The sequence below is a fragment of the Cheilinus undulatus genome, linkage group 11 (genome assembly GCF_018320785.1).
Source record: "Cheilinus undulatus linkage group 11, ASM1832078v1, whole genome shotgun sequence".
In the NCBI taxonomy this organism is placed as follows: domain Eukaryota; kingdom Metazoa; phylum Chordata; class Actinopteri; order Labriformes; family Labridae; genus Cheilinus; species Cheilinus undulatus.
The window spans coordinates 47,647,908-47,672,962 of NC_054875.1; the positions used below are offsets into that span (position 1 = coordinate 47,647,908).

Below are 25,055 nucleotides of genomic sequence, written 5' to 3' on the forward strand. Positions count from 1 at the left end.
AGTTGGGGAAGTTTTCTCTGTATGATGCAAACTTCTTTGGGTCCAGAAGAGCAAGGAACATCAGTTTTTCATGATCCTTGAACCTGTTTCTCAGCTGAGTGTGAATGCTATTAAAGATTTCACTGTGCAGCTGCTGGTATGCTGCGCGCACATCTCCTACTCTCCCTGCCCTCCGCCCGCTGGGAGCCCCAACTTCGTGCACAGTGTCGTCATAGATGGAGTCAAATTTGGCCTTTTCTCTCTCTGTGGTGCTGCAAAAGTCATCAGTACTAGACAAACAGAACTGCATGTCATACTCCTTATTCTGCAAGATCCCAAACAGCACATCGGAGTAGGCAAACACTGAGTTGAATGTAGCGAGGAGAAAGCAGAACTCGAAGCTTGACAGCAGTGCCATGTATCCATCAGCGCTGTGTACAGCATCATCATCAAAATCACTGTGGTTGTCAACAATGTATTCAAAGAGCTCTAACAGTTCCTCTCTCCACTCATACACAGTGCAAACTAAACGTGATGAAAAGTTCCACCGTGTCAGAGTCACTCTAGACAGTCTTCGCTGGCATATTTCATCCAGGAGTTTCATGCGTTTGGCGGATTTTGTGAAAAAGGCTGCTAGGCCACTTAGGTGGGAGAAAAAAATTTTGCACTCTTTAATTTTTGCGGCACTTTGAGACATGACAAGGTTCAGAGAGTGTGCATAACAGTGAACGAAGAGAGCTTGTGGGATTTTTTCCTTTATTTTAGCTTGCACCCCATTCAGTCCAGAGGCAGTGACTGCAGCTCCATCATAACACTGGGCTATTACCTCATTGGTGCAGGCACAGTCCTCCAGAAACTCAAAAACTTGACCAGCTATGGCTTCTGCACGCTTGTCGCCACTGACATCACCAAACTGAAAAAAACGCTCCTTCACAAGACCTCCAGTGGTGTAACGCAAAACATATGACATCTGAGCTGTATTACTTATGTCAGTTGTCTCGTCTATCATTATGGAGACAAAATGCGTTTTGTTCACCTCCTCCTTCATGGCTTTGGTCATTACATCTGCCACTGACTGAATCAGGGCGTTCTGAATTTTGCTGGAGGTGCCCATGAAAATAGTGGTCAAATCCAGATGACAGCGCAGAGGGCTGTCATACTCCGCCAAAAACTCCAACAACTCCTAGTAGTTCCACTTGTTTTCGGAATCTTTACTCTCATCATGTCCTCGAATTGCCAGCTTTCCAAGAAATGTGACAACGTTGATGAGGCGTTTCAGGATCTCTCTGTTCTGCCTGACCTTGTTGTTGTTGGAAGCATTGCCTGCCGGTGCCAACAGATGCATTGACAGTCTCACCCATGGTTTTTTGAAATTTTGAAATAGCCCCTCCCCCCTCTTAAAGAACTAAACATACTAAGTTATCTCAGCTTAACATGATCATTGCATCTTTCAGCTGAATAATACAAACAACTAATTTGATTTAGTAATGTCAACGTTTCTGACAAGTTTAATTAGAAACAAAATCCAGGTTTACAGTGCAGCCTCCCTCTGTGTTTTTACTCACTCATAGACTTCAATGCAGAGCAGCTGCTTTATTATTGGGACTTTATTAGCCTGATGCTATTTCACTCAGATACGAAGAAAGAAGCTCTTTAACAACAACCCCAATTCCAAAAGGCTGGGGCCCTGTGTAAAATGCAAATAAAAACAGAATCTAACAGAATGTATCACATCTCAAAAAAGTTGGGACAGGGCAACACAAGGCTGGAAAAGTAAGTACTAATGAAAACAGCCGGAGGAGTGTTTTACAACTCATTAGGTTAACTGATGACAGATCAGGAACATGACTGGGTATAAAAGGAGCATTTTAGAGAGGCAGAGTCTCACAGAATCCAGAAACAATGCCAAAGCTCATTTAAAATGGACTGAGGCAGAATGGAAAACTGTTCTGTGGTAAGCATAAAACTCTTACAGGAGACTAGAGATCAGTTTTTCTGGTCATTCTTATTTTGTTCCTCTTCTTCTTCTCCTTCTTCTTCTCTTTGTGAAACACCTTTCCGTCCGCCTGCTTCCTCCAGCTCAGTCTGACGTCCTGTGTCACCCCTTGATCCCTCAGATTCTGTCTGAGCTGAGAGACACAAACATGTGGTCAGTTACATCCAGCTACCGCTAACGTGGTCCTTATCAGGAGCATGGACTGGTATAAAGAAGGATGACGTGTCTGTGCCTGCTGTACTAAAGTGAAGCCAAATGACCATGTATGATGGTCACTGACATAATAACATGGTGCATGTTTCATTTGGTTTTACTAACTTTAACACACTAAAAGTGAGGGAGACCAACATGGCCCCATCAGCCTGATATTTCCTATATGTAAGAAACGTTTTGATATTCCTGTTTGGAACATAATATTTATTTTTTAATCCTGTTTTATTGCACATAGTAAAAAAGAAAAAGAAAAAAAAACATAACAAGAATTAATATTCATTAATTTTTAAAATTTAACCCTTGAAATGTCAGTTTAAAAGCAAAACCCTGATATTTTATATTAAAATAAATTATTTTTGATAAACCACACCAAAACTGAATTTCCTTTAAGGCATCATCAAAACCCGGAATTATGTTAATAATTAGCAACAACTTTTATTTTTATGCATTCATATTTTCATTTTTTTGAAACTGCAACTTCCAATTTAAAAAACAATAAAGAATAAAAAACATTCATATACTATATACAAAAATGGATTTCTTTGGAGGGGATTATCACAGCCTTGAATATATTACTAACAGGCAACAGCTTTATTTATTTTTTTTTTTTTTTGCATGAATATTTTCTGAGATTTTAAGGTTAAATAAATTGTTACACTCATGATGTTTGTGACCAATAAAATATTATACATTTAAAAATATTCAACTTTTTTGTAAGATTTTTTCAATTCAGATCAAACTGGATTGTAAACATCAGACATTAATCCATTCTTAGGAATTTTACCACATCGATTCCAGTTTAAGTGTCAGATTTTAATACATTATTATGCTCAGGTTGTTTGTGAACAAAAATGGACATCATGAATAGCAGTAAAATATTATTATGCATGAATTATTTTTTAAGAACTGAACCTCTTTAATTCCAGTTTAAGTGCAAAACCCCCAATTGTTCTAATGTGAAAAAATAAAATAAAATAAAGGCGGGAAAAATCATATACTGCATACAACTTGGATTTCCTTGACAGGGATTATCACAGCTCTGAATATGTTAATTATGAACAACATTTATTGTTTTTATTTTAAGATTTAAAAATTGTTACACTCAGTTGAGACCATACATAAAAAGCAATAAAATCTTATACATTGAAAAAAAAATCTTTTGTTGCAAGATTTTTTCCACTCAAAATCAGACCTGATCATAAATATCAAATATTGATCTAGTTTTAAGAGTTAAACCCTTTCAGGCCAGTTCCCGTGCAAAATAAACAACAGGAAATCAGGAAAAAGCATGCAGTTTCACCTCATGACAAATATGAAAAAATGCCAATATTTGGTGATGAACAGGAAAAACTACAAATTTGAAGACTCAGAAATGAAAGCCTAATGTTGTTAGCATGAACACAGTCTAAATAATAAAAATGACCAAATAAAGCCACACAATGGCCTCAACACCCTCGAAGGGTTAAAGGTACAGTGTGTAGAATTTGGCTGCATTTCGCCGAACAGAAACAGTGTAAATGGGATATAATGTTTACATATCTATTTGAAGTATGTTAAAATAAGTGCACAATCATCCCCTTTAAACTTTTGTTTTCTTTTTAAAAAATTAGAAAAAAGCTTTTACATTTACATAACCGCTGGTCACCCTCATGGAGGCTGACATAACGAACCGCCATGTTGTCTACGGCAACGTTTTGGGGACAGAAAGAGCGAAACGCAATTTTTAAATACTATCCTGCCCGCCGGTCCTAAAAGCTACCTGGAAGGCAGGTGGAGAAGAAGACTGACATAATCTATAAAAATAATGGTTACAAAAACGAATGAATAAACCCTCACCTCGTCACTGCAGTAAATGATGTCCGGCTCAGGATCCTTTTTGGTCTTCACAGGCTCTCATCGCTTAGTGATGTGACGTTTTGGTAACAGATCGGCTCATTCTAAAATCTGAACGCTAGATGTCCCTAAAATGCCAAATTCTACACACTGTACCTTTAATGATTAAAATAATAAAGGTTTACCTCCTTCAGCATGTCCTCCAGCACGGCAGGGTCGTTCAGATCCAGAGAGGAGCTCTGCTTCACCAGCCTCACCTTGATCACTTGTTTGGAGACTGGGACTTTAAAAAGAAAGTTCATGAACAAATCAACATTGGTGATGGATATTCATCTGGATTCCTACAAACATCCTAGTGAAACAAGATAATGGTGCCAGTGTTGGTTCTGATTCCCTCTTTCTGACCAGCATCAGCAAAGGACCACTCATCTGATGGTTCTAGATTTTCCTGTGATGGGAGGTGTGTGTGGAGTGGTTTTACCCTCCCTGATCTGCTCTGAAGATGATCAGAGTCGCTCTGATTTCAAACATTTTACATGTTCAGTATTAATGATCAGAAATCCTGCTGTGTGGCGGGAACACCGAGGACAGTCGGGAATGCTCTCTGTGGATTGTTGCAAGAAATGGAATGACAGCCAATCAGGAAGCAAGCTGACTGAAGGAGGAAGCAGAACAAACACAGCCATGGCAACGATAGTAAACATGAAGCAGGAAGTTAGATGGACGTCAGAAATAGAGGAGCAACTTCTTGATTTGTGGCGACAACAGGAGTGTTTATACAACATGTCCTGTAAAACAAACTACAGTCCAACAGACAACAATGGATGTAGCAGCTAGCTAACAGCTAGCTACATCTACCTGAACTGAATTTGATCTTACCGCTGTAGCAGATGAATGCTCTCTTGTAGTGGCATTGGCAGTCCTCCCATTTGCCAGAGTTTCCAAAGTCAGCAGCCACGCACGTCTCTTTTCCAAACTGGTTGTTGGGTTGAGTAACTCCCCAGTACCTAAATGTGGATCTACTTCCATCCACCCACTTCCAGGACTCCCTGGAGAGGCCAATCCAGACAAATAGTCCTGATGCCAGCTCTTTTATCTTCTGGTTCTCCTCCATGTTCCTCACACTGGCCAGGTCAGTGTGGTGTTCTCTGCAGTAGATCACAGCATCAGACCATGACATGGTGGTGGGGGCGAGGACAAATGTCACATTGGACCCTGAAGATAGACCAAAGAGAGAGAGATCAACATAACAAGGACATCTGTCCTCAGTGGTGGACTCTCCTTCAGTGCCCCAGTGGATCCCCTGGTAAGTAATGGTGACCACACCCCTAAATCTTGAATTTGGTGTTTTACATCAAATAATTAAAGACATTTCCATAAAAAGTTTTAGCTTAACACAAAACAGAAACACAGCAACACAGTCTGGAATAAACAACTTCAAATGATGATCCCTGAACCAATGAGAAGCTGAGAGGTAAAGAAACTTCACTGGTTAAAGCTCAAATGTTTCGAGTTTTTACCTGTAACATCACTGCAGACTGGCTGTTGGTGGAAATCACACCAGTGATCATTCCACAGTCCGTTGATATCCATGACCACACAGTGCTGTCTGCTGCCATAGTTATTAGGTCGTCCAGGTTTCCAGTTTCTAAACTCGGTTTCTCCAGGTTTGTAGAAACTTGTGTTTGTCAGTGACCACCTCCAACTGTTCATGTCGTCGTACAGACCGATCCAGGCTCGCTGAAAGCAAAATTTGATGGTTTCTTCAGCTTCAGTGGTGAAAAAAGTCCTCAGAATCTTTACTGGAGTCATCTACTCTGCTGCTAGAGTTCTCACCTGCACTAGACCCTGGCAACACGACACTCCTACCCTCATCCACCTTCACTGGCTCCCTATCTAGTCCCGTATCAACTACAAAGTCCTCCTCCTCACATACAAATCTCTCCATGCCCTTGCTCCTCAGTACCTTTTTGATCTCCTCCATCCATACACACCATCCCACAACTTTCGGTCTTCAGACACTGGCCTACTTTCCATACCGAAAACCAAACTCCGGACTTATGGAGACCAAGTCTTCAGTGCTGCAGTCCCCACCCTCTGGAACATTCTTCCTGCAGACATCCGTAGCGCTCCATCTACAAACCACCCCTTACACACATCCTTCCCTTCACATAGTTTGTCCATGTCTATGTGTTCTTGTAAAGCATCCTTGGGTTTCTTGAAAGGCGCTATATAAATTCCAGATATTATTATCATTATTATTATTATTATTATTATTATTACCAAACCATTAAAATGTTCTGAGTAGTTGTACATCACTCTAGTTAAATTCTAACTAACCTCTAATATTCCCAACAGTTTTCAAACCAATGGAGGATCAATAAAAGTTTATCTGATCTTAAATAAAGCTTAGACTGACCGGTCTGATTGCCAGGCTACACTTTTCAATCTGCCATACTCCTCAGTGTTAATTTTGGAAGTTATTTTAAATTTAGTGATTGCTTTTAGATTAAAATATTCTTAGGCTTTAGTCACATTTTAGTCATTTTTAATCTTTATAGTTTTAGACTAGTTTTAGTGGATGAAAGCTCAAAAACTCTGATAAAAAAGGTGTTGAAATTATAAACCAGAGAACAGACGACTCACGTAGCTGAACTCTGAGTAGTTCATTCTGCTCAAATCTGCCATGTCATTCAGGATCTTCACGTCGTTCATGTGGTCTATGGTGGCCAGGTCTGTGTATTTCTCTCTGCAGTAGCTCCGAGCCTCGGCCATGTTCTTCTCCTCATAAACAAAATGATACCGACGCTCAGCATGACAGAGAACGGCACACAGTCCTGCAGAGGAGAGAAGCACCATCATCAGATTCAGACACAAACATTACTGAGAAATTCAAGTATGGCTGCCATCGTCTCTGTGAGAAAAACTCCTGCAGTGACAAGATCATTTATTTTCAAACCGTAACCTTTATAGATTTTAAAAAGTTGGGACAGGGGCAAGAAAAGAAGGAAATTTGTGTAATTCTCAAACACCTACAGTACCTTATGCATTCTAGAGGTCAGTAGGTTCACTGGTAATAGAGAATGACGTCCCAACTTTTTTAGGAAATATGGTAGAACTTTTCTTTATTCATGATTAATAAATTCAATATTTTCTTTGAAACTGAAGCCTGCCATGGAAAAATAACATTTACATTTAAAAATGTAGCCATGAATAACATCTAAAACTGACGTATATATTGAACTATTATTGTCACAAATAACATTGTAAACTTTTATTTCTGTTTGATTTTCCCCCTCTTCCCTCCAACTTTAAACAACCGCCCTAGTGGCGCCCTGGCGACCCCCCAGGGGCCAGGAGCCCCACTTTAAAACACCCTGAGTTAGGATGACTTGCCTGCTGCAGAGATGATGCTCAGGAGAACCTTCTCCATCCTCGCCGTTTCTCTCCTCCTCCCTCAGCTCAGAATGAAGATCTGCAGCTGCTGGAATAACACTGGGGTTAAATAGGAACCTTGTCACTGCCACACATGCAAATTTATTTAGGTGAAAACTGCCTATCAGGCTCTTCAGCGTCACAGGGCCGGGTTATTCAGAAGGTTTAATCCTGATAGAAAATGACTCAGATGGTAGACCACTGCCTTTTACCAGGGATCAGGTCATCCAGCTCACTTTAACCACACTTATTTTATATAAAGACTCAATAGGATCAACCTGATGTATGAACAAACTTTTAAGGAATGTTTAATACAGATAATCAGATTTTATAAATCTATCACGGACCAGTGGAGAATAAATCATCTGCTGTGTCTGACCGTCACCTGGAGAGATCCACCAGGCAACTTTGCAGATCCTGTCAGCCCTTCATCTACCGGATCAAAGGTTTGAGTCAGCTGATATCAGCGGTACCTAAGGACTCTCCTCTTTTATCTAGGTGGCTCATCTTCAGGACTCCATCCCTCTACAGCAAAGTAGGCGATTCTGGTCAAACTTCTCCTGAATGGGTTGATGTATTTCACTCAGGTTCCATTAAAAGCCATTAATCAAATCAGACCAATTTTCCAAAATCTACTTCCAGATTCAAGATCTACCTTTTAATTATTTTTCCTCGATTTCAGATCATCCTCACCCTTCATCAAATCAGACTATATCTTTTAGTTACATTTAGCCATTTCCTGTTTTCCTTTCATGAGTTATACATTGGAATCCTGTTATTCATAATAAATCTTCAAAACTTGAGTCTTTTGTCCAGAAAGCATAATTTTGGGAATATCGTCACTGAAACCAGACAACTTGAGGTATGAGATTAATATAAATTTAAAGGTTAAATGTAGTTATTCCATATTTAATTCCCACATATGTGGGTGGTGCCGTTTTTAATGAGTGCAATTCAAATTTCATATCGCTACATTATTTATTAATTGGTGCCCCGTGTGAGGCATTAAAAGTGTAATTCCTGAATAGAATTACATACAAGCACAATCACCCTTCTGTGTGCTGAAGTTGCTGGACTATGGGTCCTGTGTAACCTGCTGTGTCTACTGTTATCTGTGCTGGAACTGTGTTTAAATCCATGTCGCTACACGGAGCTGTTTTACGCTGCATGTTGTGCTGGTGAAAGGTATGGAGGACTAAAAGGGCCAAAATTAAATATATAAATATTTAATTAATTAAATAATTAAATGTGTCATCAATTATTTAATGTTGGAAATAAATCAACAAATATATCAATAAATATATGATTATTTAATTAATCAAATGCATTTGCTATTAAATAAATATTTATATGTGTCATTAATTATTTAAAATTGATAATATATAAATAAATAAATAATTTATGAAATACATAAATAATTAAATAAATGTTTAAATAATTATTTAAAATGTTCATTCATTCTATGTAAAAACACATCTACTTATTTCACTATTTATTTTATTATTTCATGGTTCCTGCTCCAGCAATGCATCCTGAAATAATTTTATCTGTCATCCTCTCCCATCAAACTCAGTGGGCGGGACAAATGCTCATCGAGTCACAAACCATTGCGTTGGTCTGCAGGGTTGCCAGACTAGGGGGTTTCCCACGCCCAAACATGGCGGCAGTCACTGAGGATCTGCATGAGCTCTCCTGGGAGTTGATAACAGATATTTAAGTCCTGGTAGAGAATGTTGACGCTGGAATTTCGGACCCTGAACATGTGGCTAGCAAAGCACCCACACCCGATCCCGTGAGCACATCACCCCTGTCCTACAGGAACTCCACTGGCTCCCCATCCCCTACTGTATTCAATTTAAGAGCCTACTCCTCACCTATAAAAGCCTAAATCAGCAGACCCACCCTTACCTTACTGACCTCCTCCACCATCACATCATACCTGTACCCTCCCCTCTTCTAACTCCAACCTCCTCTCCCCACCATCTAGAACAGGGGTGTCAAACTCAGTCACAGCAGGGGCCAGATTCTGAATTTGGGTCTAGCCTGAAGGTCTAACAGGGTCAATATTTAACCACTGACTGTCAACCTAAATGATTTATAAAATATGCAAATAAAATATGCAATAAAATTCAAAATCATGAGTTATAGAGCTAAAAAAAATGAGCTAAAAGTCAAAGTTAGGAGTTGAAATGGTCAGCAAAACTGGGAAAAATTTAAAACCATGATATTTAACAATCAAAATGTGAGATAAATATCCAAATCGTGAGTTTAAAATGTCAAAATGTCAGATTAAATTTCAAATTCATGAGTTTGAAAAGTCAAAATATGAAACAATGTTAAAAATCAAGAGTTTTAAAGGTAAAAAAACAAGACACAAGTCAAAGTTAGGGGTTGAAACATGAGATAAAGTCAAAATCATGACTTTAATTGGTCAAACTAGGATTTAATGTAAAATAATGAATCTTAAAGGTAAAAATATAAGATAAAAAGTCAAAGTTTTGAGCTGTAAATGATAGAATGTGAAATAAAAAGTCAAAACCATAACTTTGTAATAACTGTCAGATGCAAAATTGAAAATATAAAGAAAACACAAACTTCTCCTACGTTCTTGACTTTTTTCAAATTATTTTTACTGTTTACTTTTTCTGTTTTTTATGACTCAGCAAGGATGTTATAAATCATCCAGGTTTAGTTTACATTTTCATACAGGAGGAAATCTGCAGACCTCATACTGGTGGGCCAGTTATAATAAAGATATGATATGATCTGGGGGGCCAGGTATAACTGCACCACAGGCCGGATTTGGCCCCCAAGCCTTGAGTTTGACACCCCTGATCTAGAACCAAGCACCGAACCTGAGGGGACAGAGCCTTCTCCATAGCTGCCCCCTCCCTCTGGAACTCTCTCCCAACAAATATTCAGAACCTCACAGACTTACCTACATTTAAATCACTACTGAAAACTCACCTTTTTAGACTGGCTTTTAATCTGTGATTGTGATGTTCTGTCTGTTGTGTTTGTCTGTTTATGTGAGCTTTATCTACTTTTAATGTTCATTTATAAGTGTCTGTATTGTTTTTTCTGCATTGTATGGTGTCTCTGAGTTGTATGAAAAGCACTTTATAAATAAAATGTATTATCAATACTATTAGTGTATAAAGGATTCGTTCTACCCCAGCTTTGTACCAGATTACCTACCTGATGATTTATGAGATTTGTTTGATGATTCAGACACAAGTCTTGCCACAGATCTCCGTATTTGTGTGTTTAAATATTGCAGTTGTATCTGCTGTGGAGATGCTCGACCTGTTGTTTGTTTCCCTCTGTTATATTGTGAAAGCTACTCGCTTGTGGCTAAAGCTGAGTCTGATTCAGGCTACAGAATAGCCTGGTGAGTTCTACACCTTTCAAAGTTTGTGTGGAAACTGATGGATTTCACCTCAAGCAGGCGAGGCCTTAGAGGATGGAGCTATACAGCTCACCACTTCCTCTCTGCTGCCCAGAGTACTGTGTCCTTCTTAGTGCCCTCTGGTGGCCGACCTGGATATTGCTCCCTAGTGCCCTCTGGTGGCTGACTTGAGTGCTGCCCCAACAGCCTCTTGTGGTTGACTTGAGCATTGCTGTTTGTCTGCCGCCCTCTAGTGGTTGACTTGGAGAAAGCAACCCACCACACTGCCCCTGCATGGTTCATTCTGGGTGTAGAGCTGTCATCCCTGCCTGCAACTGTAATTTGTCCTTAATTATGTAACATTGGTTGGTTTCATTGATTTGAGTGATGTGTAAATATTAACAATTTATACTGGTTATTCCTTTTAAACAAAAGCTCTTGATATCCTGCCAAATTGATCAGTTAAATCAATTTTAACATTAGAACTGGTCACTATACATTCTTCCTCCAGTAACTGTATTCAGATAAAATCAATTATAATAATAATCAAACTCATACATGATTACTGGCACTTCTTTTCCCCTTTGCCAACTATAAGGCCTATTTGACTTAACTGACTAACTTGGAATAAATGATCCTGTTAATCAGCAAGTTAGTTTAAAATTCCTTTCTCTCTTTTCTCTCTCTTGGCATTTGTGGGATAATATAATCTCAACACTTGTACTGGCCGATAATTAAAAAATAAAATGTAAGTTAAGTCTAAGGTGGTAATCAGCTCTAAGCCTTGGTTAACATCTGAACAAACAAACACCTCTGATCAATAACAAAATTCCCAATTCTGATCTCAACTTTGTATTATTTTTGCTACTGTTATTGACATAATATTTCACTTTCATTTGATTTTACTTGATTCCTTGTTGCCTGTTTAACTTACATATATATATGTATATATATATATAATTATATATTAGTGTTGACAAACGATTAAAATTTTTAATCAGATAAATCACAGGGTTGCTGTGGATTAATTTTCGATTAATCATGATTAAATATCATTCATTTTTAATCTATATTAATCGTATTTTATTTTGCATAAGTGAACAGACTCAATCTCTGACAAACGTATGCTTCGCGTTAATGTGGTATTTTAAGCTGGAAGTGCTTCGGTGAAAAGAAAACTCCTTCCTGCAGAATGTGCATAAGACTTTATGTCGGTCGACTGTTCCGTCTTGTTTTTGTTGTACTCAAATTTCCCATCGAGGGGCCAACGCGCTGTTTAGTGTCTCCCATATTGAGTTTGTTGGTCGCTACCGGATCAACGGCCCATGCGTGGCAGCATGCTCGACAGTAACCCTACTTGGACAAACTGCTCGAAATGCGTGGCCAGAGACATTTCAGGGATTTTGAGTCATCGTGTGCTGTAGATGGGTTACTTGCATTAAAATTTATATATATATATATATATGTACACATTTCTGTGGAAGGTTTCGGCTTCAGATGTTTTGGCAGTAGCATCAAACCCAGTTCCAGACAGAATAACAGCCATAGAGATAGTCGCCCCCTTGTGGCTGGCCGTGATGTAGGGAACAGTCTCACTGTTAGAGGCTAAAAATTACCAACAACTGAAAGAAAATGAAAATAGCTTAATACAAACATGTTAATTAGACTGTCACGGTGCTACCCCGTGCCCTCTAAACTGAGTAAAGCATGCATGCATTAATGTAACACAGCCTTTCTTTTAATACATCAAGCCGGCTGAGAGGCCTGTGTCATGTTAGCTTAGCATTGCTAGCAAACAGCTACTTAGTTTAAAAAAGCTCTTTCTGACAAACTAAAACATTTGAAACTGATTCAATTATTACGGGTTAAAGTCAAATAACAGGCATGAATGTTGTTTTAACCCAAAACACATTGATTTATAGCTAGGGATGTCAAAGTGATATGTTTGGTCACCCACTGCTCCATGTGCCTTCTTGTGCTTAGCTTCTAAAATCAGGAAGTGGCAAACAGAATAGAAGCCCGCCATTGGCTTATATAGAGGTGTGCTGGGTAGAAGGCACCAAGTGTGGTAGAGTGTTTTATGGCAAACAGAAGGAAATGTCGTGTTTTAAATTAAATGTGAACATGTGGCTTACATTTGATATTGTGTATGATGATATGAAATTGTTTGGAAAATGTTTATTCATTTTGCAGTCATTTATTGTGTTTAGTAGAGTTAATTGATTTCAACTTAGTCCTTTGACATTGGTACCTTCCCCTCACTCCTATATAAGAGGAGGCTGGAGGCCTTGTGAGGTGGTTGGTGTCAGAGCTGTTAGGTTGTGAGAGCCCTTTAAAGCGAACAAAGCGTGTGCAGAGCTGCAACAGAACATTGTATAGAGCTCAGTCTTCTTTTGTTTTCACATTTCTTTCTCTTTTGCAAGTTTTTAGCATTATTTTTCTCCAGGCCTGCACTGTAAATACCACTGCACATTTTTCACTGTAAATAAATTCACTTGGACTGCATTTTTTGGAACCTTTGACTCCTTTTTGAGCCTAACCCACTAGGCCATCCTTACATAGACCATTTTAGAATTGTCTTTATTATGTGTGAATGTCTGCCCCACAAAGTGCTGTATTCTTTGATGCTGAAAAAGCGTACGTCATGGCATGGAAAGAGGGACTAATGAATAAATTAGATAAAATAGGATAAATAGTAGAACTTTCAGCTGGATTAAAGATTGCTAATTGATCGGTATATTCACGTTAAGGTCGGCACAGTGCTCTCAACCAAGTAGAAGCTGTCGGATGTTTTGTCTGCTAATGGATGTGTTGTGTGTAGATCAGCAGTAAAAACATTGTTAAACAAGATAGAAGTGGTACAAAACCAAGCACTGAGGTTATGCTGTGGGGCTCTTAAGACTCCCAGTTATCACAGTTCAAGTGGAGATGGCAGAAAACCACCGAACTTAAGAAAGTGATGTTGAATTACTGGGCAAATTTACAAGGACACAGGGACGATCCCCCTGCTGTAGCTCTCAGAGCATGCTGGGAAAGAAGAGTGAAGGAGTGCTACACTCGGGTTGTGAATAAATTGGCACTAAAATAGGATCGCATGAGAAAACACCACTTTCCGGGCTTTGTGGATTTAGGGTCAGTTCAAATAGGAAGGTTCTTTACTGAGTGAACGACCCAGAAGTATTTTAGTGTTGGGCCATGATAAAGGCTGTTCAAATTCTCCAACCGAGAAGAGAAGGAGCTTCATGACTTCTTTTATTCTCTCCCACATCTGAGGAAACACCGGACCATCCTTTACCAACAGAGAGATGAAAAGACGACCCACAATTCTTTGCCTAAACTTCATTTAAAGTGACGCACCTGTTGACCGCTCATCAAAACAAGCGATCAATTTGACTGTCACTTTACTAACTCCGATTTGAACAGAAAAACTCATTGTCAAACTTATAATTCATTCATTCACTTCAATTCAACGGAAGGAAATAGGGATGAACAGAGGAATATTAGACATGACAACTAGATCATTCCACTTATGATAACGATTTCATTTCTTTTAATTCCATTTTTTATCCAAACAGTAAACCGATCAGTCAGTATTGGAAACTGCATTTGTTTAGCTAGTTTGAAATACTAAAGAAAATGTGATAAAAGTTTATCACTACCAACCCAAGTGATAAAGGCATAATGCCATATTGTGATTATTATATTTATCATCATAATTACACAAGTAAGACACAGTTTATCTCAACTCATATCTTAACCATCAACCCTTAATCTCTCAACCCTTTCTCTCATCCACCATCCATCAACACTAATCATCATCCCTCCATCCATCAACCCTTACCCTCAAGTTGAAATGTTTGTCCGTCTGTAGGCCTTGGAAAATTATTTGAAGAAGAAAAAGTAGGAACAACAGCAGCACACAAATCTAACCTGTTAATCCAATCAGATCACTCCCATCAACAGTGGTGATAGTTCCTCTTCTGATTTGGGAGCCAAATGTGTTTTCTTTTGGTCTGAATGAATCATCACAGCCCTGTACAAAGACATTTACAGATGTAAGTTGTCTCCATGATGTCAGACTCATTTGAATGTTTGCTTTTTGCATTAACAAAATAAGGTCAAAGCATTGTTAAAAGAAACATCCTCGATTGGTCCAGCAACAGATATCCAAATGATGGATTAAGACGAGGCTGGAAGAAAGGCTGCAGCATCAACACACCTTCCCTATCCTGTTGTATCTGTCTTCACTTTTGTTCCAGTAATTAGGTCTGAAAATGTTTATTTCAACAGACAAATCACATAAATATTCACTTCACAATGATTTAAAGAGAGAGAAGATGCACATAGATATGGCTAAGAGCTTCAAACCAAAGATTGTTTAACTTTTAAAAAAAATAAAATAATTTCTAATACCACTGTTTATTCTGTTATCTGTTATAATGTCTGCAATGAAATGTTGGCATATGCAGCAGCAGCAGCTGATGTATTAATCTTCATAGTATCTCACACATGTGTAGAGCTGGGACCCCCTCCTTCTACCCCTAAAACAAATCTTTGGCCAAGGTCAAGCTAGGCGGCACCCTTTCTCTGGGCCTTTTCACCCCTAGTAATACACCCAGAGACCACCAGTGGTTTTCAACCCTTAGGACATCCAGGGGCTTGTGGCAACCCTATTACACACCTGAATGGTACCCTTAGCTGGGCTTACTCCACCCTAAAGGTGTGGACTTTTATTGTTATTTTAACTTATTTTTATGCCCCAAAGCATAAAAGTTCTGCACAGCACAGTACAGTATCTGTCGATCTACAGTGCCACGAAAAAGTATTTGTCCCCTTTCTGATTTTTTTGCATATTCATCACACTTAAATGTTTCGGATCATCAAACAAATGTTTATATTTCACAAAGACAACCCAAGTAAATACAAAATGCAGTGTCTGAATAATTATTTAATATTTTAAGGGGGTTAAAGCAAATCCAAACCTATCTGGCCCTGGGTGAAAAAGTAATTGCCCCCTGAACCTAATAACTGGTTGTTCCACCCTTGGCAGCAATAACTGAAATCAAGCCTTTTTGATAACTGGTGATGAGTCTTTTGCATCACTGTGGAGGAATGTTGTCCCACTCTTCTTCACTGAATTGTTTTAACTCAGTTTTCCGGTATTAACTGCCCTGTAGCACCACATCATGTAATAACGCCACATTATGCAATAGCCCTAACCATAGGACTTAGTGTGGGCTCCAAGATATGCACTACCCTACTACCTTGCCCTAACTCTAAACACTTAGTGACTTATGCCTAAACCTAACCCCCCTTCAGGGCTCTAGACTAAACACCTAACCTTAACCCTAGGACTTAAGGTGGGCTCCAGGGTATACCCTACTACCTTGCCCTAACCCAACCCCTTAGTGGCTTACAAAATGCAGCATTATTACATAATGTGGCGCTACATGCCCGTTTAAGGTCACACCATAGCATCTCAGATGGATCTAAGTCTAGACTTTGACTGGGCCACTCCAAAACCTCAGTTTTGTTTATTTTGAGCCATTCAGAGGTGGACTTGCTGGTATATTTTAGGTCGTTGTCCTGCTGCATAACCCAAGAGCTCTTGAGCTTCAGGGCATGAACTAATGGCCGGACGTTGGCCTTCAGGATTTTCTGGTAGACAGCAGAATTCATGGTTCCATCAATCACAGGAAGTGGTCCAGGTCCTGAAGCAGCAAAGCAGCCCCAGACCATCACACTGCCACCACCATGTCTGACTGTTGGCATGATGTTCTTTTTATCAAATGCTGTGTTATTTTTACTCCAGATGTAACGGGCCGCACACCTTCCAGAAAGTTCAACTTCTGTCTCGTCAGTCAACAGAGCATTTCTCCAAAAGTCTTGGGGATCATCAGGATATTTTTGGGCAAATGTCAGACGAGCCTTTGTGTTCTTTTTTGTCAGCACTGGTTTTGGCCTTGGAACTCTCCCATGATGCCATTGTTGCCCAGTGTCTTTCTGATGGTTGAGTCATGAACTCTGATCTTAACTGAGTCAGTGAGGTCTGCAGGTCTTTGGATGTGGTTCTGGGTTCTTTTGGGACTACCTGGATGAGTCCTCGTTACACTCTTGGAGTCATTTTGGTTGGCCGACCACTCCTGGGACGGTTCACCACTGTTCTCAGTTTTCCCCTTTTGTGGATAATAGCTCTCACTGTGGTTTGCTGGAGTCCCAAAGCCTTGGGAATGGCTTACTAACCTTTTCCAGACTGATAGATTTCAATCACTTTGTCTCTCATTTGTTCTTGAATTTTTGGATCGTGGCATGATGCGTTTCTTTCTGAGATCTTGTAGCCTACTTCACTTTGTCTGACAGCTTCTATTTAAGGGATATCTTGATTCAACAAATCTGGCGGTAATCAGGATTGGGTGTGGACAGTGAAACTGAACTTCCAAGAACTGTCGTTAATCACAGTTAACTCATGATTTATCAAGAGGGGGGCAATTCCTTCTTCATATACGGCCAGATAGGTTTGGATTTTTCTTCCCCCATTAAAAAATTAAATAATCATTCATCTTCATCATCCATCTATCATTATTTTGACTGCCTTTATAACATATTTTTATTTATAAAAGTTAGCTTCCTTAAAATTTGACCAGTTAAAAAAGTATTTGGATTTTTTTCATTATCACCTCCTGTTCGATAACTAAGACTTTATTAATTCCGCTGATTTGCCATGATTTTTTTTATTATCCCATAAGTTTGAGTTTTTATTTCATAAAAAAAATATTTTTCATATTGTTGACTTTTATCATAAATTACATTATTTGAGAATTTAAAATCACAATAACTTTAGTTTTCTGTAATTTTAACTTTTCCCCCTCATTGTATTATTTTTATTTAAATGTTTTTATCCTTTATTTTAGCAGGGAGAACCCTGCTAAAATGACTTTTTATCTTTAAATTTGACTAAAGATGTGTATGTTTTGATGATTAAAGCTTATTTTCTGGATTTTAACTTGGGTAACTGGCATTAACGGACTTTCACAGACAATAAATCCAACCGGCGCTTCCGTTTCTTTCTCGGTTTGCTAACGTTGCTCAAAGCGTTTGTTCTTGAACACAGCCCTGCTCAGCTCCCCTCGTCAGCACATCGCACGACGCATGCGCACGTCGCTCACTTCCTGACAGCTCCACAACAGCACAACAAACCCACCTGTGCCCGGTTGTTTCCCTCCGTTTTTTTATGTTTTACCGTACTCTTTGTATCGGTGTCCACGCGGGACTCTGTCCCGGGTGTCCGCGTGCCTTCCAATGCGCACTCACGTCTGCGTGACGCTGTTTGTGTGCGTGACGCTGTTGAGCGATGCGGCGACTCATCAGTTTACAGAGGAGGAGATGGCTGCTATCAGGTAAGAAACAGGCCGCTAAAACAACTACGGAGGCTTTTTAGGGACAATAAATAGATAAATGGATACACTAATCGGTACAAAAAACAAACTTTTTATGATATTCTAACTTTTTGCACTCAACATTTTTGAAAATGATGTTGAATTAATTTCTGAGAAAGACAAAAATCACGAGATCAGACCCGTTCTGCCAACATGTTAATCAGATATATCTATTACAAATGCGGTGCCTCAGCTAAACAATAAGAAATATTTAAAAAATGTATAATCAGTGTATTTATTTGATATTATTCTGTCAGTTTTAAGAGCTGCATCCCCCTCATCAGGCTCAGTAGTCAATTATAAAGTTGTCAGTTGAATGTTTTTAAATCAGTCTCAGTAAAGCAGCAAAAGAAAGGAACCGTCACATGAGCAAGAAATAACGTGGTTTACTTCATCGTCTGTGGATCTACACTAAAGTTTGAATGAATCCATATCCTCACTCTTCCTCTCTCAGGCAGCGCATCAAATCCATGTTCTACCACGCCTACAACAGTTACCTTGACAACGCCTTCCCCTACGACGAGCTCCGTCCGCTCACCTGTGATGGACAGGACACCTGGGGCAGGTGAGGAGGTGGGGTTTGAAAGAGGAGCTGAATGTCTTTGTACTATTACAGCTGACACTAAAATAAAACCCATTCTGTTTTCTTCACAGCTTCTCGCTCACGCTAATCGACGCCCTCGACACTCTGCTGGTGAGATCCTAAAAACATTTTTGAGGTTTTAACCACACCAGAGTCAAAAACGTCCAAACAAAACTAGTTAAACTTGAACAATATGGACACCTGTTTGAGATCAATGAAAGTAGAAGTCTTAGAATCTAATACTCTCTCTGTAAATGTCTCTCTGAAGGTTTTGGGAAACCGCACTGAGTTCCAGCGTGTTGCTTCACTCCTCCAGGGCACCGTAGACTTTGATATTGACGTGAATGCGTCTGTGTTTGAGACCAACATCAGAGGTAAAGACAGAGAGAATTAATCTTTTTCTTTTTGTTTTTCTCTTTACTCTTTATGCCAGCTTTTCTCAAACTTCCTGTAAGTACACCACAGCCTAGTGTGAAACGTCCTGGGCCGTGTTAATCCAACACCAGTTAAATCATGACACCGGCTCTGTACATCAGACAGATAAAAAATATAAAAGGTGACATGGTTGGGAGTTTTGTCTCTTGGGCTTTTTGACAAAGTGTTAACATGAGTGTGTTCTGTCTGTGTTGGTAGTGGTGGGCGGTCTGCTGTCGGCCCATCTGCTGGCGGGGAGGGCGGGGATGGAGCTGGAGCCCGGCTGGCCGTGTTCAGGACCGCTGCTGAGGATGGCAGAGGATGCCGCCAGGAAGCTGCTGCCAGGTATTGGAAATCAAGGCCGTAAAATTGAGTCTATGTGAGAAACAAGACAGATCCAAACCAGGGCTGGGCAATTAATCCCAAATTAGATTAAACTGCAATATGGCTTGCTGAAATTTCAAATCGCAGAAGTTGCGAGGTTTCTTTAACTTGAAATGTGTCAAAATACCAGTTTAATAAATCAATATTTTACAGCAGCAGAGATTAAATGCACATTATGCGTTCAAGTGTCAATTTTTTTATAATGGTTTACAAAAATCCTCTTTTTTGGGTTTTATGTATGTTTTTCTTCTTTAAAATAAGTGACAAAAAAACGATAATGCCCTTAAACAAGCAAATTATATTACATTTGCAGTACGAGTAAAAATAGTTAGCTCATTCTAAATAAAACTGATGAAGCCCAGTGTTACTTCACGAAAGTCATACCCCAGCTGTGATCAGCTGGTAGCCAGCCTCACCTCCCCCACCCCAGCTGCCTCCTTTATAGCTTAAAGGGATACTTCAACATTTTGGCAAATTCGTCCATTGCCATAATCCATAATTCCTATAGTCTTAGTAATAGGTTTGTTACCTTCAGTTGTCGGTGCAAGCTATTTTTAGATCGCCATCGCAAGTTCGGACCTGCTGTGCCAACTCAATGTAAGCAGACGGTATTCCAGCTTTCCCTCATCAGACTCATCAAATACACAATCCAACAACTCCAAACGCTCTCGTGGACAAGTTGTGACCTGCACATTCACCACGCTATGAAATAATAACGTATATATATGTAACATTACGACGCATGAAGCAAATACTCAGAACTATTTCTTGAGTGAACCACTGGGCGGAGTGACACAGTGCAGCAGCCATGTCTGGAGTGTAGTTCCGGCTTTGCATTTCGCTTTAAAACATCTCCGTCTCGTAATGTTCCATGATTATCGTCTTCTCCACTGTAATGTGCTGTTTTCATCATTTCAGCGTTCCAGACTCCCACTGGGATGCCGTATGGCACGGTGAACCTCCTGAAAGGGGTCAGTCCAACAGAAACACCCGTCACGTGCACGGCTGGCGTGGGAACCTTCATCCTGGAGTTCGCCACTCTGAGTCGACTGACGGGAGACGAGACGTTTGAAAACGTGGCCCGGCGAGCGCTGAGAGCCCTGTGGAGGACCAGATCTGACATTGGACTGGTAACTCATCAACCTGTCTGCCTGGTTTTAGCCCTGTTACCTCTAAAAATCAGCTGTTTTTTATTCTTAGCTAAAGCTGCATTCTGTTTAAGAATGTTAACTGATTTTAAAAAACATAAGACTGCTGACATAGTAACTGTTTCAGCAGATTTAAAGGCCTACCCCTTGATTTCCAGTCGTCCCTTTGCCTGTTAAAGGTGCAGTGTGTAATATTTAGCCTAGTAGCATTTAGCTGAACAAACTTCACACAAACATTTCTAAGATGGTCTATCCAAATAAGTGTTTAGTCTTCTAAATTCAAAAATAGCTATTTTGAAAAAAACAATTTAGAATAAACCTTTAATTCATACATAGGGAGGGTCCCCTCCATGGATGCCACCATCTTGGATTTTTACATGTTTCCATGGTAACATAGAGGAAAAAGGATAAATAAAGTTATTGTATTGTATTGTATTGTATTCACATTACAGATACACATTAAATTCAACTGGTTGCCACAGTTTCCAGCAGAGAAATGCAATCTAGAACCCACTTCTAGATGTTGATATTCAGTTTTACACACTGCACCTTTAAAACAGAGTTACAAGGAGAAGTTGTGACATCTTCCTCTAAAAATTGGGAGTTAAACCAGGATAATCCCAGTCCTTTTGTTCGTTTTTAGGTGGGAAACCACATCGACATCGTGTCTAAGAAGTGGGTGGCTCAGGACGCCGGGATCGGAGCTGGCGTGGACTCGTACTTTGAGTATTTGGTAAAAGGAGCCATCATGCTGCAGGACGAGGAGCTGCTGGAGATGTTCCAGGGTAACAGAGAAGCCCTGCTGTGCCCTCTGCTGGTGTGTGATGGTAACTACACCAACAAAACCCTCTCTAATCCAATACTCTCTCCTCAGAGTACGACAGAGCCATCCAGAACTATACGCGGTTCGATGACTGGTACCTGTGGGTCCAGATGCACAAAGGGACCGTGTCCATGCCCGTGTTCCAGTCTCTGGAGGCCTTCTGGCCCGGCCTGCAGGTAATCGATTCATGACTTCTGAGAGACTCTACCTCTCTAAAATGCTCCTTTTACACCCAGTCATATTACTGACCTGTTGACAATTAACCTAAGAAGCTGCAAAATGCTCCTCAAGCTGATTTTTTATTGGTACCAGTTACTTTTCCAGTCTTTTTTTCCCTTGTCTCGACTTTTTTGAGATGTGATGCTGCCATTAAATTCTAAGTGAGCTATGATGTTTCATGAAATGCTAAAATGTCTCAGTTTCAACCATAGATATGTTATTTATGTTCTATTTTGAATAAACTATGGGTTTTTATTTACATTTTACACAGCGCCCTAACTTTTTTTTGGAATTGAGGTCGTATATAATTGTTTGTTAGGCTTATTTATTTAGTAAAAATAAAAAAAATAAAAATGCCTTGACTACTACCATAGAGTATAATGTAAGGACCTTTAATTGACCTAAATTGGACTAAAATGTTGTAGAGTTTTTGTCAACTTCTACTATAAAAGTTAAAAAGTGGCTTAAAAGTACGGAAGCCCTAAAGGGCGAGGTATTCATTTATATCATTTACTCCATTTTCCTATGATAATGGGATAAATTAACTCATTATCACAGGAAAAACAAACATTATCCTGTGATAACTCAAATTTAGGTCACTATCATGAGGAAACTGTTATCTTGAGATAGCGACAAAAATAAGTCAAGGTCACGAGAAAACAGAAAGAAATTATGCCCTTTGGGGCTTCCATACATGACTAAAACTAAAATATTTTAATCTTAAATCTTAAACTATGACTGAATTTTCAATATCATTGCTCTCCATCTTGAGACACGTCAATCAGTACAAAGGCTGCTGATTCTATCAAAATAAAAGCATAAATAAATATTCAAATATTCTACAAAATAACCATCGTGCATCTTTAATTATCTTCCCTTATAAAAAGAGAATTAAATGAATAACTAGAATGATCAAATTATTCATGTGTTTCAGTCCTGAGCTCCTTTTTTAAGATATTCTAGAATTAAAGTGTTAAATAACTACAGAGTTTGGAGTTTCCCCAGGATTTTGGTTATGCTCCATGCCATGAAACAAGTGTTAAAGACTACGAGAGAATGAGCCTGTTAGCACATCTGCTAAAAGTTGTTTTTATAACCAACAGGCTCTGATTGTTAACACTGGAGGAAGGATCCCTGCAGAGACAGAGAGCTTTTTTATTAAATAGGAGCAGGATTTTTAACCTCAGACAGCTGCAACATCTGTCTCTACATGTTTAATTTTATTATTATTGTCATGTATAAACAGAATACCCAGCCCTAAGAACCTAATAAGACACCAACATTTATAGAGTGGCCATATGACTGTCAGATCAGACCATAATCGTGGTTATAATGGTAGTTTGACCTTGTTTTCAGTGATTTAGACCCAGATACGTTCACCAACTATGATCCAAATGTTCCTTTCCTGTTTGTGTGTTTCAGTCTCTTATAGGGAACCTCGACCAGGCAGTGAGAACTTTCCAGAACTACTACTCCGTGTGGAGACAGTTTGGAGGTGTCCCAGAGTTTTACAGCATCCCTCAGGGTTACACCGTGGACAAGAGGGAGGGCTACCCGCTGAGACCAGGTACGTCTACCTGCTGAAGACCACTACAGACCTGCTTATTGAGAATAATGAAGGATTTTCTGAGATACGGGGCTGTTTTAGAGCTCTTTTCTTAAATCAGTGAGGTCAAACAGCAGCTCGTCAATGAAGCCGGTAACTCCCTGTTTCTCGCTGTCTCTTTGCTGCAGAGCTAATAGAGAGCGCCATGTACCTGTTCAGGGCTACAGGTGACCACACCTACCTCCAGCTGGGCCTAGACGCTCTGGAGTCCATCGAGAAGATCGCCAAGACGCCCTGTGGATACGCCACGGTGAGATTGGGGTCTGAATCTGAAACGAGCAGAAAGATCACACTTTCAGACATCAGTCGTCACAAAAGTAGTCGATGTTTATCTGTTGTGATTGATCAGTTTAATGCTTTTCGTCTGGTTAACATGATAAATAAAAGAGCAGTGACAAACTGATCCGTTTTCATGGTCAAACACGAGGGAAGATGTTGGAATAATGGGAGACGTAATGATAAAAAACACACTGGAAATCAGCTAAACTGTTCTTGAGATTTTTAGGACACTCGCACAAGTCCAGTTAATTTCTTCTTTTAATTTAATTCAAAAAGGGAAACTCCAAAACATTCTAGATTCACCACACAGAAACTGAAATAATTCAGAGCTTTTTCTGATTTAATTGTGATGATTATGGCTTACAGCTTACCAAAATCAAAATCTTTTTTCCTTTTTGAGTCTGATTTATTTTATTTCCTCCTGAAGGTCAAAGATCTGCGAGATCATCAGCTGGACAACAGGATGGAGTCCTTCTTCCTTGCTGAGACCATCAAGTACCTCTACCTGCTCTTTGACCCCGCCCACTTCCTGCATGGCGGGGGCACAGAGGGCGACGGTTCATGGGAGGAAGGAGGCGAGGGCGGGGAGTGCGTTTTAGGGGCGGGGGGGTTCATCTTCAACACAGAGGCTCACCCTCTGGACCCCGCAGCGCTCTACTGCTGCAGCCGTCACTCCCAGGACCGCCAGGAGCTCCGAGACATCCTGGTCAGCCTATCAGAGCCCGTGGGGAAATCCCGCAGGAGCCAATCAAAGTCACATGACAAACAGACAGAAAACCTGAACCAAGGCCAATCAGAGAGCATCGCTCTTAAACCTGGGGAGAAGAAGACCAATCCTCTCCTGTCCTGCCCTGTACAGCCGTTCAGGGCTCGGCTCGCCATCTTGGGACAAGTTTTCACTGGTAACACGTGAAGCTGCCCCGTCCTGGAGCTCGCCGTCATCAGAACAGATGATCCTAAGCCAGAAGGGTGGTGGGACGGGGTGTCAGGAGGAAATTCATGATGCTGTTTTTCTTTTGTTTGTGACTAAACTCTTCCAGGACCCAGACTGAGACGCTGACTGTGTTTGTCTAACTTAATTTAAAATGTGAAATATATTTTTATTTACTGGGACTGTGCCACTGGTGTGATTTCTGTCCACGATTTCTGGCTTTCTACCCATAACCCACTTTAACTGAATTCCAGTCCCCAGATTTGCCATGTATTATGCAACAGTTATGAGTCTCAGACGTTTTTTTTCCATCAGTTCCTCTCGTCAATTTAGCTTCTACTTTTCAAATACTGTAGGGGTTTCTTTATGCACTTAAATGAAGGAGATC

The 25,055-nt window shown here is 39.9% G+C and overlaps 2 protein-coding genes across 2 annotated transcripts; one reads left to right on the top strand and one right to left on the bottom strand.

Annotated features, from left to right (window-relative positions):
* Window positions 1-1,614: 1,614 nt before the first annotated feature.
* On the bottom strand, window positions 1,615-7,578 carry LOC121517133 (macrophage mannose receptor 1-like). The gene is made up of 6 exons (XM_041798670.1): window positions 7,418-7,578; window positions 6,668-6,858; window positions 5,542-5,761; window positions 4,901-5,236; window positions 4,207-4,304; window positions 1,615-2,108 (listed from the first exon to the last, which is right to left on the bottom strand). Exons 1-6 carry the CDS (start codon window positions 7,452-7,454, stop codon window positions 1,959-1,961), a joined length of 1,032 nt encoding a protein of 343 aa, XP_041654604.1. The 5' UTR covers window positions 7,455-7,578; the 3' UTR covers window positions 1,615-1,958.
* Window positions 7,579-18,002: 10,424 nt separating this feature from the next.
* Window positions 18,003-24,847, top strand: edem2 (ER degradation enhancer, mannosidase alpha-like 2). Its single transcript, XM_041798500.1, has 11 exons — window positions 18,003-18,241; window positions 18,735-18,845; window positions 18,935-18,974; window positions 19,132-19,237; window positions 19,497-19,622; window positions 20,580-20,791; window positions 21,453-21,594; window positions 21,684-21,808; window positions 23,274-23,418; window positions 23,586-23,707; window positions 24,164-24,847. Exons 1-11 carry the CDS (start codon window positions 18,144-18,146, stop codon window positions 24,647-24,649), a joined length of 1,713 nt encoding a protein of 570 aa, XP_041654434.1. The 5' UTR covers window positions 18,003-18,143; the 3' UTR covers window positions 24,650-24,847.
* The last annotated feature ends 208 nt before the right edge of the window (window positions 24,848-25,055 follow it).

What these genes read in the sequence shown, in the direction of transcription:
- LOC121517133 (XM_041798670.1), bottom strand. Translation starts at nt 7,454, where the DNA reads ATGGAGAAGGTTCTCCTGAGCATCATCTCTGCAGCAG. An exon ending in AGTCTGCAGTGATGTTACAG is followed by an intron (nt 5,237 to 5,541) that starts GTAAAAACTCGA and finishes GTCTATCTTCAG; the next exon opens with GGTCCAATGTGACATTTGTC. An exon ending in AGCATTCATCTGCTACAGCG is followed by an intron (nt 4,305 to 4,900) that starts GTAAGATCAAAT and finishes TTCTTTTTAAAG; the next exon opens with TCCCAGTCTCCAAACAAGTG.
- edem2 (XM_041798500.1), top strand. Translation starts at nt 18,144, where the DNA reads ATGCGCACTCACGTCTGCGTGACGCTGTTTGTGTGCGTGACGCTGTTG. An exon ending in GCTGCTGGAGATGTTCCAGG is followed by an intron (nt 21,595 to 21,683) that starts GTAACAGAGAAG and finishes CTCTCTCCTCAG; the next exon opens with AGTACGACAGAGCCATCCAG. An exon ending in GGGCTACCCGCTGAGACCAG is followed by an intron (nt 23,419 to 23,585) that starts GTACGTCTACCT and finishes TCTTTGCTGCAG; the next exon opens with AGCTAATAGAGAGCGCCATG.